Raw genomic sequence first — 14,625 nt, forward strand, 5'->3', positions numbered from 1 at the left:
CTTCTCTGTATCTCATGTTCTCTAAGGACTTTATCCTCCTCTGTCTCTTCTCTGTATCTCATGTTCTCTAAGGACTTTATCCTCCTCTGTCTCTTCTCTGGATCTCATGTTCTCTAAGGACTTTATCCTCCCTGACTCCTTTTGTATCCCTTATTCATTCTGATTAGATCAAACCTTTCCTTCATGCTAAAATTTGATTTTCTAACTTGCTTTATACTTCTTGATATTTCTTTTGTTGTTTTGTTTTGTTTTTGAGGCAGGGTCTTTCTGCCTAGCCCTGTCTGTTCTAGAACTCACTATGTAGACAAGGCTGGCCTTGAACTCAAGAGATCTGCCTGCTTCTGCCTCCTAAGTACTGGGATTAAATGTGTGCACTACTCAGCTGCTTCTGGATATTTCTAATGTATGTTTTATACATGTGGTTTAGGTTCTGAATTTATGGCATTGATTCTGCAATCTGGTCTTCATTTTGGCTGATGTTTTCATCTTTGCTCTTTTTATTAAATTAATCTGCATAATAGCATGTTTTCTGGTAGACCGTGTGAGATTTGCCTGGTTTGAGCAGGGCCGTTTTCTCCCACATCACATTACTCATCTTCCTGTGCCTCTTGCTCTGCTGCAGCCCCACCTTCCCTTCCTGGCTGCTGTACCACTTCTGTTTCTCTCGCTCACTCTTCCCATGGGCAAGCTGTCTTGGCTACTGTTTGCTCAGATACGACAAGTAAACTCGCTTTGGTGCCGCTTCCCATCTTAACTGGCTCTATTTTTTCCTATTATGAATCTGTATTTTCAACCTTGGATGTTATTTTATGCCTTTTTTAAAAAAATTCTAAGTCAGAGGGAAAGAATGGAGAAGAACAAGGTAGATGCTCTCTCTGTGACTCAATAGTAATACTCAGCTAAATGTAGTAAATGGTGGATCCAGGATTCAAACTTTAAAAAAAATCCTGGCCGGGGTTTATGCATCCTTCAGAAACCAGATGAAGCTATTATGGTACCGTCTGCGCCCTTGGCAGAGGCCCAGTAGGAAGCAGCCCTGTAGATTCATAAAAAGCAAGGAGACCTGACAATGAGTCGGAGAACGGCTGTTGTGTTGGTGAGAAAAATCTATGGAGCGGTATTAGAATCTTAGTATTAGATCTCAGTTGGACAGTGTCAACCAGCTGCCTTTGATCCCGGGTTCTATTTCAAGAATTTAGTTTACAGCAACTCTTGCTTAAATTTTGCTGAAACGAAGATGTACCTCACATTACTTTCAATTGTTAAAAACAAACAAACAAACAAACAAAAAGCCCCTTGCTCAAGTTTGCTAAAACAAATATCACCTTACTTACAACTGTGAAAATGTGATAACAGCATGCAATAGTAAATTAACCACAGAATGTTAATGATATGATGATTAGACTAATTTGACCACAGTGACCTAGTCTCCTTCTCAGTAATCAGGGTAGGAAGGCACAAGGGAAGGAAGCTCTCGTTTTCTGCCACCTCCAACAAGGACAGCACCAGAAGAGTCCCTAAGAGGCACAGCCTCACCTGTCTGTACCCAGAAGCACCCGCTGTCTATACGACAGCATAACCAGAAGCACTTGCTGTCTATACTACAGCATAACCAGAAGCACCCGCTGTCTATACTACAGCATAACCAGAAGCACCCGCTGTCTATACTACAGCATAACCAGAAGCACCCGCTGTCTATACGACAGCATAACCAGAAGCACCCGCTGTCTATACAACAGCATAACCAGAAGCACCCGCTGTCTATACTACAGCATAACCAGAAGCACTTGCTGTCTATACTACAGCATAACCAGAAGCACCCGCTGTCTATACTACAGCATAACCAGAAGCACCCGCTGTCTATACGACAGCATAACCAGAAGCACCCGCTGTCTATACGACAGCATAACCAGAAGCACCCGCTGTCTATACGACAGCATAACCAGAAGCACCCGCTGTCTATACTACAGCATAACCAGAAGCACCCGCTGTCTATACGACAGCATAACCAGAAGCACCCGCTGTCTATACGACAGCATAACCAGAAGCACCCGCTGTCTATACGACAGCATAACCAGAAGCACCCGCTGTCTATACGACAGCATAACCAGAAGCACCCGCTGTCTATACGACAGCATAACCAGAAGCACCCGCTGTCTATACGACAGCATAACCAGAAGCACCCGCTGTCTATACGACAGCATAACCAGAAGCACCCGCTGTCTATACTACAGCATAACCAGAAGCACCCGCTGTCTATACTACAGCATAACCAGAAGCACCCGCTGTCTATACTACAGCATAACCAGAAGCACCCGCTGTCTATACGACAGCATAACCAGAAGCACCCGCTGTCTATACGACAGCATAACCAGAAGCACCCGCTGTCTATACGACAGCATAACCAGAAGCACCCGCTGTCTATACGACAGCATAACCAGAAGCACCCGCTGTCTATACGACAGCATAACCAGAAGCACCCGCTGTCTATACGACAGCATAACCAGAAGCACCCGCTGTCTATACGACAGCATAACCAGAAGCACCCGCTGTCTATACTACAGCATAACCAGAAGCACCCGCTGTCTATACTACAGCATAACCAGAAGCACCCGCTGTCTATACTACAGCATAACCAGAAGCACCCGCTGTCTATACTACAGCATAACCAGAAGCACCCGCTGTCTATACTACAGCATAACCAGAAGCACCCGCTGTCTATACGACAGCATAACCAGAAGCACCCGCTGTCTATACGACAGCATAACCAGAAGCACCCGCTGTCTATACGACAGCATAACCAGAAGCACCCGCTGTCTATACGACAGCATAACCAGAAGCACCCGCTGTCTATACGACAGCATAACCAGAAGCACCCGCTGTCTATACGACAGCATAACCAGAAGCACCCGCTGTCTATACGACAGCATAACCAGAAGCACCCGCTGTCTATACTACAGCATAACCAGAAGCACCCGCTGTCTATACTACAGCATAACCAGAAGCACCCGCTGTCTATACTACAGCATAACCAGAAGCACCCGCTGTCTATACTACAGCATAACCAGAAGCACCCGCTGTCTATACTACAGCATAACCAGAAGCACCCGCTGTCTATACGACAGCATAACCAGAAGCACCCGCTGTCTATACAACAGCATAACCAGAAGCACCCGCTGTCTATACAACAGCATAACCAGAAGCACCCGCTGTCTATACTACAGCATAACCAGAAGCACCCGCTGTCTATACGACAGCATAACCAGAAGCACCCGCTGTCTATACGACAGCATAACCAGAAGCACCCGCTGTCTATACTACAGCATAACCAGAAGCACCCGCTGTCTATACGACAGCATAACCAGAAGCACCCGCTGTCTATACGACAGCATAACCAGAAGCACCCGCTGTCTATACGACAGCATAACCAGAAGCACCCGCTGTCTATACGACAGCATAACCAGAAGCACCCGCTGTCTATACTACAGCATAACCACGCACCTTCATGGTCGAAACAACACAGCTGAGGTCTCATTTCATTTAAAGCTAGATAACTGTGCTGTGCAGATGTGCTAGGCAAAAAGTGGTACATCATACACATGTGCACAGACAGCAGTGTCCATAGCATCAGGGGAATAAAGTAAATGACAGTACAAAATTCTAATTTTGCTTCAAAGTTGCATATTATACGAAGAAACAAAATTAGAGTACATAAACTGTAATTATTGCCCCTTCAATAGCGTTACTAGGCTCTCTAATCTTCTGTTTAATCATTTGAGTTTTTAACATGAACTATATTTAGTATTACATACTTTTACTACAAAATCTACACATTTTACTACTTAGAGTAAAAAGTACATACATAACATACATTCTTTTGTAAGAAAGAATTGAGAAAGAAACTGAAACAGGCAAATTCCTATTAACTAATTCTTGCAGGACCAACACTGGCTTGTTCTCATTTCACAGGTTTCCACAACAAAAGTGTGTGATTGCTGCTAACAATGTCCTAATTATAGAATATTTGTACATAAATCATAGGGCTGAGAACAGACTAAATAGCCTATTATTCTCTGAATAAACTTTTAAGGTAACTAAAGAAAATGATATAGAACACTCTTTATGACAAAGGCCTAAGTACCTGTCCATATTATTTGACTTCACTGAAATTCCTATGTCAAACATCAACTGTAATAAGGCCCTTTGAGTGCCTTCTATAGATCAATGTGCCAACCACCTGAATGAAATTAACAGTAAGCACATGTGCTTTAGATATGTTCTCATCAAAACATGTTTAAAGATTTCGAAGAATGGAGGGGTGCAACTCCTCCTGGTAACTAAGAACATTTTACACAATTAAATATAGGCTTTCCCCAATGAATGAATATTAAATTCATTGCCTCTTAGCAACTACGTTTTTTGACGACATTTAGATCAACTGTGTAGTAGAATTTATTTTATGTGCCTGACCCTTTAAAAGACCCTATGTCCCCCCAGTGTCAGTTGCATCTTGGAATTCTGGGAACAGGAGAGGCTATAAAAAGCCAGCAGAGGGTGAGCTGGGGGGAAATAGGGTCCAGGGGGGAGTAGGGCTCTGGGGTAGCAGAGAGGCTGTTCCAGGAGACAGAAGAGTAGGGTCAGAGAGCAGAGTGGAAAGAGAAGACAACTGATGAGAGTTGAGACAGGAGAGGGTGCGCTGAGCCGAGCAAGAAGACACTGCTAGAAGATAGAGAAGAATACACAAAACGTATTGAATATAAAGAAAAAAGTAAAAGCTACATAAGGTACCTATTTTTGTATGTGTACATCTTTAGCCATTTACTCCCCTTTCACTTTTAATGTTTGTGGTGGTTTCCTCAGTATAAAATCTGTTATCAATATAGAGATGACAAAACCAGACGTGGCTATTTCATCTACAGAGCAGGCATTACTGAGAGCTCCCACCTTGACAGGACCTCTGACAAGGAACATTTTTTAGCTCAAATGACCAATATCAGACACTTAACAAACAGCATAAAGGAACTGACAAACCAAAGAGCAAACTTCAATACAAAACATAGGTCTATGATAGGTAACTACTATGCTCCTTTATAAGAAAGTCCACAGGAGGGAGAGATGGCTCAGCAGTTAAGAGGGGCTGCTCTTCCAGAGGTCCTGAGTTCAATTCCCAGCGCCCACATGGTGGTTCATGACCATCTGTAAAGGGATCTGATGCCCTCTTCTGGCAAGCAGGTGTATGTGTAGACAGAGCACTCAGCACATTAGCACACAGTAAGAGAAGCACACTTGGTGCTAAGGAACAAGGCAACCAACAGTAGGAAACTTACAAACCAAGTACATCCAATATTACGCATACAAATAAGAAATCAAATTACTTGTTGTCTTCAGTTTCTTCACAAAACATTCCCTTAGAGTTGGTTTCATTTATTTTTCTGGAATAACTCTAAGGATAACTGTTAAGATAATGAAATTAAGTGTCTAAACTGCAAAAGCATCAGAGTCGATCTTTTACTTTCAGGATGCAATTCTCAATCTTCAAAGTCAAAAGTTTAGCTTTCAGTCTACACATGACTGACTGTCATCTGCTCAGCCCCGAATGTACACCAGTGCGCAAAGACAAGCACTGAACCCATGGGTGGGAGAGGACTCAGTGGCTGAGAGCACCTGATGCTTTCAGAGGACCCAGGTTGCTTTGACTACCAGCTCTGACATGCCAGCTCACAAGTGTCTACAACTCCAGTCCCAGAGGACCCAACACCCTCTTCTGGCCTCCTGGCACCAGGGATGCATGTGGCACACACATATATGAAAGCACAAAACTCATATACATAAAAATGAATAAACGAATAAAAGTAAATCAAACTTAGTCATCTCAGTTAAAAGAGTACAAAGTGTTAATACTGATTTGAAGCTGGGTGGGATGTCATGTCAGTTCAAAGTAGGCCTGCTCACCCTCAGCATCCCAGGCTCATTTTATCGCAGGTAACCACACTAACGAATGTGGAGCCATAATGCCTTCTGCTCCACCCAGGACCAGGTCCATGTGCCCATCACACTGAATTAGCTGGCAGAGCCTTACTCCTCTCTGAGTATCTAAGTACTGCACTTGCTGGTCTGTTTCAAACCAACCGTAACTACTGAGACAAACTGTCCGGGCTGGAAAAGTGGTACACAGATGCTGCTGGTATTTGTTAGCCCACTTAACAAACACTTGCTATTGGATTTGATTGTCTTCCTCACTCTGCAATAACCCTGAAGAGCACATATTCGCTTTAGTTAGATCATACTACATATGAGAATTCATGGAGTGAAGCAGGTTGTCTGAGATGACCACTGTGTAACGAAGGGCACAATCCACTTTCTGACCTTGGACTACAAGCTGCTTCTTTCTGAATCCAAGTTCCAGCTCCGTGGCTTACTGACTATGGAGCTAGAGCAAAGGACTCAGCCTGCAAGATGGCCAGCATCTTCATAAAGAATGTGGTGAAATGTCTCTGAAGAACAACACAAAGTTCATGAAAAAAGTTACTAGAATCTGTTTCTTATTTGATTTTATTTCATTATGATTTTGTGTCATATATCCCATAGGCTGGTAAACGGCATGGTTTTTATACAAACTGACTTTTTAACCACAGTCCTCTATCAGCTTACTGATTACCTTCAACTAGTTGCATGTTGGAAATTTTGCAAGGGTAGCTCTTATAGTCTAGTGATTTTTGGTGGCATCTAATCAACCAGCAACCTCTATTACAGCCCTAATTTTCAGAAACCAAGAACAAATTCAATATCTATAACTCAGTATCAATAACTCATACTTCTCATTGTGGGTAAAGCTCAAATTTTACAAGCTAGCTAAGAAGTTTCAGTGAGAAGTGTCTAGCTTCTCTATTAGCTCTTCAGAGATAACCATTATTTCATAAACTTTGCCTTCTTCAGAGATCAATGTGACCATTTCTTCCACCTTCCAACTTTGAACATAAATGTTGTATCCTGTACACAAGCTTTAACCTTGGTGGGTTTTCTGTTTAACCTAAGTAGTGCTAAGAATATAGCTCAGTTGGTTAGACTACTTGCCTGCTGCCATACATGAGGCCCAGGGTTTAATCTCTAACACTCTAGAGAAAGAAATTAAATATCAATACATGCTACAACTCAAATGAACCGTGAAAACATGCTAAGTAAAAGAAATCAGTCACAAAAGATCACAACCTGCAGGACTCATTTGTCTGGCATGCCCAGTAGAGGCAGCTCTACTGAGATAGGAACAAGACTCACTGTCACTTAGGGACAGAAACAGGGCAGCAATAAGGACATAAGAATGTACTTCTATTTGAGGTACTGAAAATATCCTAAAAATGACTCTGGTGACAGGTATGTATATCTGTGACTGCACTAAAAGCCATTATGTCATACTTTTTCAGTAGGTGACATTTATGTGTGAATCATATCTTAATATTGATTTTTAAAAATGGTGTCTCCCATGAACTGTGAACATAGCTCAGTGGGTGTGCTGGTTAGTTATTTGTCAACTTGACCCAACCTTACATCACGTGACAAAGGGACCTCAGGTGAGGAGTGCCTCCACAGCCTGGCCTGCAAGCAAGCCTCTGGGGCATTCTTGGATTGATTTGGGAAGGCCCAGCCACTGTGGGCAGTGCCATGCCTGGGCAAGGGGGTGCATAAGGCAGCAAACTGAGCACGCCAGGGGGACGGAGCCCATAAGCAACATTCTTCCACGGCCCTGCTTGAGTTCCCGCCCTGACGTTCCTCAATGATAAAGTGTGAGTGGAAGAGGTCAGCTAAATACTCTTTCCTCCCCAAGCTGCTTTCAGTCAGGGTTTTACTGCAGCAGAAGCCCTGACTTAGAGCAGGGAAAGACCTGCCAACCCGAGTTTCATCTCTCAGACCAGCTGCCAAAACTGTGTGTTCTCTGACCTCCACACATGCCCTATGGAACAACAGAACCCATATATATATACACAAATAAACTAATAATCAGTCCATCTGTGTCCCCACTGTATCAGTTCAGTTCATGTATCATGAGTCCTGTTCACCCACATCTGGTGCTAGTTCTTAGTCAGATTCCAGCAACCATCTCTCACTGCTTCACAATCATTGACAAGGAACACACTTCAAGTCTTTTCCTGGAAAAATACTGTTTAATGTAATGTTTATATGTTTTTGAACCATTTCAGTGTAAAACTATGCTACCATTTTATTAAGTTTCTAGCTTTTCTTTTCGTGTCATTAGAGAAGTCTCTGAGCAGATGTCTCTCACTCCATCCTTTCCTATACAAAATCTCGGTGGTCTTCGCTGACGGATTTTTTTGCAAAGTACAGCAGGTTTTAGAACATATAGGTCAAGGGACAGAACAAGGATCTATAAAACCAGATGGCAATGTGTCCAGCAAATATATAACTTAGACACAAAATTCAAAGCTGACTAAATCACCAATCTAAATAAACCATTAAAGTTTCAGCCAGTTTCCACTTTTAAATTTTTCAAATTAAATAAATAAATTCCATTGGCGATTCCGTGGTAATAATGTAGGGGAGGGAAACTCAGTTGTTATGCTTCTGTTCCTAGAAACATGATTAGTCAGCAGTTCCAGAAAATAAATAAAACACAGCAAGACCAAAGCTACACACACATACATAAAATGACTAATATTCACTCCCAAAGACGAATGTAATTTATAGAGACAGGCTATGCAGAAGCCATCCCGAGTGCTTCCTGTACAGCTGAATTCCAAATGACACAAACAATACCAAGCTTACTTCAGTTTTTATACCCCCTCAACACCCTGCAGAAAGCATCTGCCTTTTTAGGTTTTGTCAAATCCCATCAGAGATCAGTCAGTTCTCTCAGCCCCGTTCTCTGCTACTTCCTCCCCTAGTCCTCCAGCACTGGCTGTGGGGTTTATATACTTTTAGTCTCGTACTGTTGGCTTGTGTCACTCTTAGCCCTTGAACAGACAAGGTCCTCGGGGTACTCCGAGCATTCTGGAACCCACACAGGGCTAGATAATGGGGAACACAGAGTAAATGCTCACCGGGTTTGGCTGTTGTCACAAATAGGGCAAACCCATGAGAACTAACTCAGCTGGCTTTCTTAGTTAAAAATTAACCATTTTTAGTATGTATCATTCCAAGGGCTTTAAGGAAGCTAAATGTTTATCCTAGCCATGCTGAAAATATATATGGTAGTTATAGACCTGAAATCTGGGAACACCTGCTCTTTCATATCTTACCATGAAAAATACCAAAGAAGATATTGTTAGTCTAAGCACTTGTAGATTATGAACTTCATTTTCGCACTATGAAATGCTAGGAACAATTATATTTGTAGTACTTCATCTTGCTAATGTAGAGGGAGAAGCCGTGGCTATCACTGTCTAGAGCTCTTGCTATTTTCCACCTCTATTCTCCAACCACACTGGCACTTTCTGACATCCCTGAGAGCCAGGCACTGCCTAGAAACGCTCATAGGATGAGTATATTGACACAAATAGAAAATACTTCTCTAATTCCTTTAAACGACTAACATCACTAAAGTGTAAACTGTAAACTTACCCATTTCTACTGAAAACTCTCAGCCATGCTTTGAGGTTTGGTCCTAACAAACAGAGACAAGGTACTGTAGTAAAAGTAGACAAAACAACTGCAAATAAAAACGTTTCCAGCACCAACCTAGGAGAAAAAAACAAAACACTGTTACCTTTCAAAAGTCTTAGCGGTGCACATACACACAGCACATAGACTCACTGTTGTAAAAGTGCACTCCCTACTCCAGGATCTCCTTTATACTTCACTTCAAAAAACTACCTGAGCCCCACTAAATAAGGATTCAATTAAATTACTCTACAAGCCAAATTACCTGGTTCCAATCATAGACTTCAAAATGTTAAAAATCTGAAGATTCATACTAAGGCCTTTTTGCAAAAAAAAAAAAAAAAAGATAATTAGCTTTCTTTCTTATCAGTTTCCAGAACTCTCAAAGCTGAACTGCCTTTTTCCCCTCCATGAAGAGACTAAAGATCAGCAAGTTTCACCTCAAGAGTTTATGGCTGAGGTCTAACAATTTGCATTTTGATAAAATCTTGAACTATGGAACACACTGTCCTTGCATTGATGGATAGACTGAAACCATCTTCCAAGACAAGACTTTCCTGCTCTGCCTAACATAGAACAATCCATTAGTTTAATGTGTATATACAATGTGTCTGTATATATAATGTGTCTGTCTGCGTGTGTGTGCATCTGAAGCTACGTGTGTGTGTAAAATCACTCCTTTCACCATCATCATTAATCACTGCTAAATTGAAATGTCTCATATAAGAAATATTTATGAATTTAGCTTCCACTAGTTTGAAATTGGTTCAGTTTTAAACACTATTAAATTTTAATATAAACATTAGTATTTGATAATACTAATACTATTTTCTATGTCCCTTATGAAAATAGCCTCAGCTACTTTAGAATGACATTTCTGAATCACTGAAATGTTATCTATGACCAGGTTACACATATCACAATAGTGAGCTGCCTGCAGACATCCAGGTGTGTCCGGCCTGTAGCCTTGGCCAGAGGCAGCTATTAATGCCTCCCAAATCATAACCTACTTACAGCATTGGCACATTTTTTTTTTAATTTTTGGTAATGTGATCCTAAGGTTGTTAAATACAATTTTGTAGATGACCACTTTGTGTTTTAATGCCCAAAGGCTGGACATCTAGAGGTTTTTAACAACCATACACTTATTACTACAGCAGTAATGATGTTAACCTGCCCTGCTTACAATGTACAGTTGGGTACCAGAAAGCTAACAGCTAAAACCTATGAAGATTTAGTTGTTGACGTTTTAAACGACAGCACTGAAAACAGGACGATGACAGGTATTCCCTAGCTTGCTCCCTACCTTCATCCATTAACCAACCCCACCGTGGCTCTCCTCCAGCTGCTAAGAGTCAGCATATCACTTGGAAATGCATACAGGAAGACATAAACTTAAAGTAAATATCCAAAACTCACTCGATTAGTGGTGCTCCATATAGAACAAAAATGATGTGAAGGAGAAAACAAGACATAAGGAAGCAGACACAGCATTTCAAAGCTCGCGTTACCTAAGAGAGAAATGAGAAGATAACTAAAAAGCCATAACTTTTGCCACTTTACATACAAATAAAACTTGTTTCCATGATGTCTGAAATAGCTGAACATTCTTTGTTGGATAACCTCAAATTGGATCACATGTCTTATCACATACACAGCCCTCAAAACAGACTATAGAAAAACTTAAAAGATGGGGCCAGCAAGTAGGCTCAGCAGGGAAAGGCCTCCACGGCTGATCACCTGACTTCAACCACTGGGACCCACATGATGAAGTAAAGACCTACCCTCTGACTTCAACATGAGAGCTGTGTCGTATGTACACAATTTAAAATGTTAATATGTGATTTGGAATTACATCGTCTGAACGTTCAGATCACGTTCTAGGCATAGGCCTATTAGTAGATGTTCAAGTCTTTTGTGTTTTTTTAATATTGTCTATTCTGTAATATGAATGTGATTTGAGAAATTAGTGTTTTGCTTTTTTGATGCAATTTACCCAGTTTTGTTTTAAAATGAAAAAAAAAAAAAGTGTAGCATTCATTATTTTTTTGTAGGTGATTCGTGGGTCTTTCTATAATAAGGTCGCTGTGGCTTCTGTACCTCAACACTGTTATCAATATTTCTTAAGTATTAGTAATGTCACAGTCACACTACAGAAACAGAAATCACTTTTGGCTCTTATGCTGGTATGGTGGGTAGCGTGTATTTGTGTGATATTTGTCTTTTAAATGAAAAAGAATTATATATTTTGTGTCTATGTGCGTGTACATGTGTGTTTAAAATGTTCTAACAGGGAATTAAACACGGTACTGAGTATTCAGTGAGATTTTAATTTAACATAATTGTCAAATGTCATAGCATAGTGACTATTCTAGAAAAAATTAAATTATATCTGAAAACATTTAACTGTTTAGTCAAGGAAGGTCACATGTGAAATAACAGTTGCTATGACTTAATTTCCAATGAAGTCTAGAAAACTCCAAGCTCCAGTGGATGGCCCCACATCCATTCAGATATAGGGTTCTAGAAGTTATAACTACAAAGACAAAAGGTTATCAAGTTGCCCAGGGAGTAGGAATAGAGTAGGGAGTGAATGCATGTGATCAAAAACACAGCGTGCATGTATGAAATTACCAAACAATAAAAATATGTATTTTAAAAATATAAATGGCTTAGGCGACGGTTTAGTCAGTAAGCAACAAGGACCTGAATCGATTCCCGGAACCCACCGTAAAATGTCAGGTATGGGGCTTGCTTGTCCCCACACTGGGGAGACAGAGGCTCTCTGGAGAGCCACTCTGGCCTAAGTGATAAGCTCCACACCATTAAATGTCCTGGACAGGGCAGGCGGACAGGGTTTCTAAAGATAACACTTCAAGTTGTCCTCCAGCCCCCAAATGCATTTGCCCACCCACATACCTAAAAAAATGTACAAAAGTAAATGAAAATAAACTGCAGTGTCTTGTAAGTTATCTTCCGTGATAAAACCATGCTTATATAGGTCATTCACATTGTGATGCATTGAAGGAGTCATAATTCCACAATGAATGCACAGCAAGAATCTATCAAACACTGTAGGAAGGTAACAGGCTACTGCTCTGGTGGGGGCGGGGGAGACTTGGTTCCCTTTACACTGTAAATCACTCAATAAGGACGAAGCGAAACTTCCTTCTTACACTGTAACCTCCACCCTAAAGCCAGTGAAGCAACAGAAGTGACCCTTACCTTATGTGACAATGAACTTCTTTTAGAGGACACATTCGGTTTCACTACTAAGTACGACAAGAGATTGACAGTGGTCACAGAAGCAGAGCAGATACACAGCCAGGTCAAATGAGCTTCCAATACTGAGAAGTTGTCCACGAAGAAGGACGGAATGAAAATGCTTAGGAAAATTGAAAATACGCACAAAAGATTGGTATACAGAAGTCTCTTGATGTCAGTATCTTTCATGATGTTTTCTTGGGTAGCTATCTAGTAGAAAACAAATTAAGAAAAACATGTAATGATTTTTTTTCCATTGTCCCAAGCACTTCAATACTCTAAATATAAACCATGTATTAATAATTTTCTATGGGCAACATATTTGTTTCAAAACACAGAACAAGCATATGCAGATTTTAATTGTTACTTTAGATTTCTCTAATATGGTATACATTATCTTTCAGAGCCTCAAAAAGAAAATTCCTGTAAAAATTTAAATATTTGTGACTGGTTTCTACAAAGGGGACATGTGCCAGACACCAGCAACTAATTTTACTTTTTTGGCGAAAATCACTGCAGTTCCCAAATGACAGCCAAGTATACACTTAGATATGCAAATGGTGGAGGACCATCTTAAGATGGTCATTATGCTACACTAAGGGCTCACACTGTCTGTACAGATGTTAAATAATGGTAATAGCAGAACGCGAGTGGGAGGAGAAACAATAGTTTCCAGTCTCTAAATACATATATTTGACCTAGAGAACAGTTTCTATGTTATACTGACTAAAGTTAATTAAGAACTTAAAAGTAACACATGTTACAATGTAGTAAAAATCGGGCCCAAAAAGTAACATCCACACCGCAGGGTGAGGAACTAGCAGGAAAGGTAAAAGCGCAAGTCTGGGCATGGTGCTATTAGCCCTCATTTCATTCACACTTATCGTTTTCAAAAGCAAATGATACTGATTAAGAAAACTGGATGAACAAGTTAGCAGATACGGCCAAGGTTACACACGCACAAGCCATTTCAAGCATCGCCTCTTTAAACAAGAAGAAATCCTCCAGGGTCGGGACAAGAACGCATAGCCGTGAAAAGACTTGGGGAAAGTTTCTCAGATTCTCCCTTCCACTGCGGGGTCAGGCAGGAAGCGCGATCAGAAATCCATCCTAGGCCACCGGCAAACACCCATCTAACACGGCGAGCGCGAGCGGTACCCAAACGCAAAGGTGACACCGGCGAGCGAGTCCCCGACCCAGGACACCACACCTGGGAAGCCGCCCTCGGGACTCGCGATCCCGTGAGAACGGGGTCGGAAGGCTTGGCTGCTCCCGAGCCCTCCTCCTGAGCAGCCTTTGCTCAGGTGCGGACCGCAGCTCCACCCCACCCAGGTGGCTCCGTCCCAGCCTCGGACGGCGCAGTGTGGGCAACTGGAGGTCGCCATCATAGAGAGAGCCCGTGCGGCCGACCCGGTGACCTGAGGTCGGAGTCCCCTGAGAGACTGTGATAGACGCCGGCATCTCAGAGGGTCGGTAGCGCAGGGCATCCTCTGGTCCGCCGGAAGCGTGGCGCCCTGGAAGTCACCGCAGCGGTCGGCGGTGCGACCTGCACCCGCCCCGGGCGAGTGTGAGAAGCAACCCGCCACCGGCTTACCTAACTCTCCCGCCCGCCGAAGGGAAGGGGGACACCACCGCCTCCCACCCTCAGGTGCTACAGGCTGGCATGGCCCCTGGCGCAGGCGCAGACCAGAAAGCGAGGGGGCGGGGGGAACTCACAAGCGCACAGCCAATCGTTGACGAGAAGGGGCG

General features: G+C 42.1%; 1 protein-coding gene across 1 annotated transcript in view; it reads right to left on the reverse strand.

Moving 5' to 3' along the window:
* The window catches only part of Pigf (phosphatidylinositol glycan anchor biosynthesis, class F), a 28,143-nt gene extending 13,569 nt beyond the window's left edge, over positions 1–14,574 (reverse strand). Inside the window, exons 1-4 of the mRNA NM_008838.1 lie at positions 14,471–14,574; positions 12,838–13,086; positions 11,032–11,123; positions 9,574–9,690 (exon numbers count right to left, since the gene is read on the reverse strand). Of these exons, the coding sequence (NP_032864.1) occupies positions 9,574–9,690; positions 11,032–11,123; positions 12,838–13,065 (437 nt within the window). The 5' untranslated portion in view covers positions 13,066–13,086; positions 14,471–14,574. The remainder of the gene's footprint in view (positions 1–9,573; positions 9,691–11,031; positions 11,124–12,837; positions 13,087–14,470) is intronic.
* Between the last annotated feature and the right edge of the window lie 51 nt (positions 14,575–14,625).

This window comes from Mus musculus, chromosome 17 (genome assembly GCF_000001635.26).
Source record: "Mus musculus strain C57BL/6J chromosome 17, GRCm38.p6 C57BL/6J".
Taxonomy (NCBI): Eukaryota; Metazoa; Chordata; class Mammalia; order Rodentia; family Muridae; genus Mus; species Mus musculus.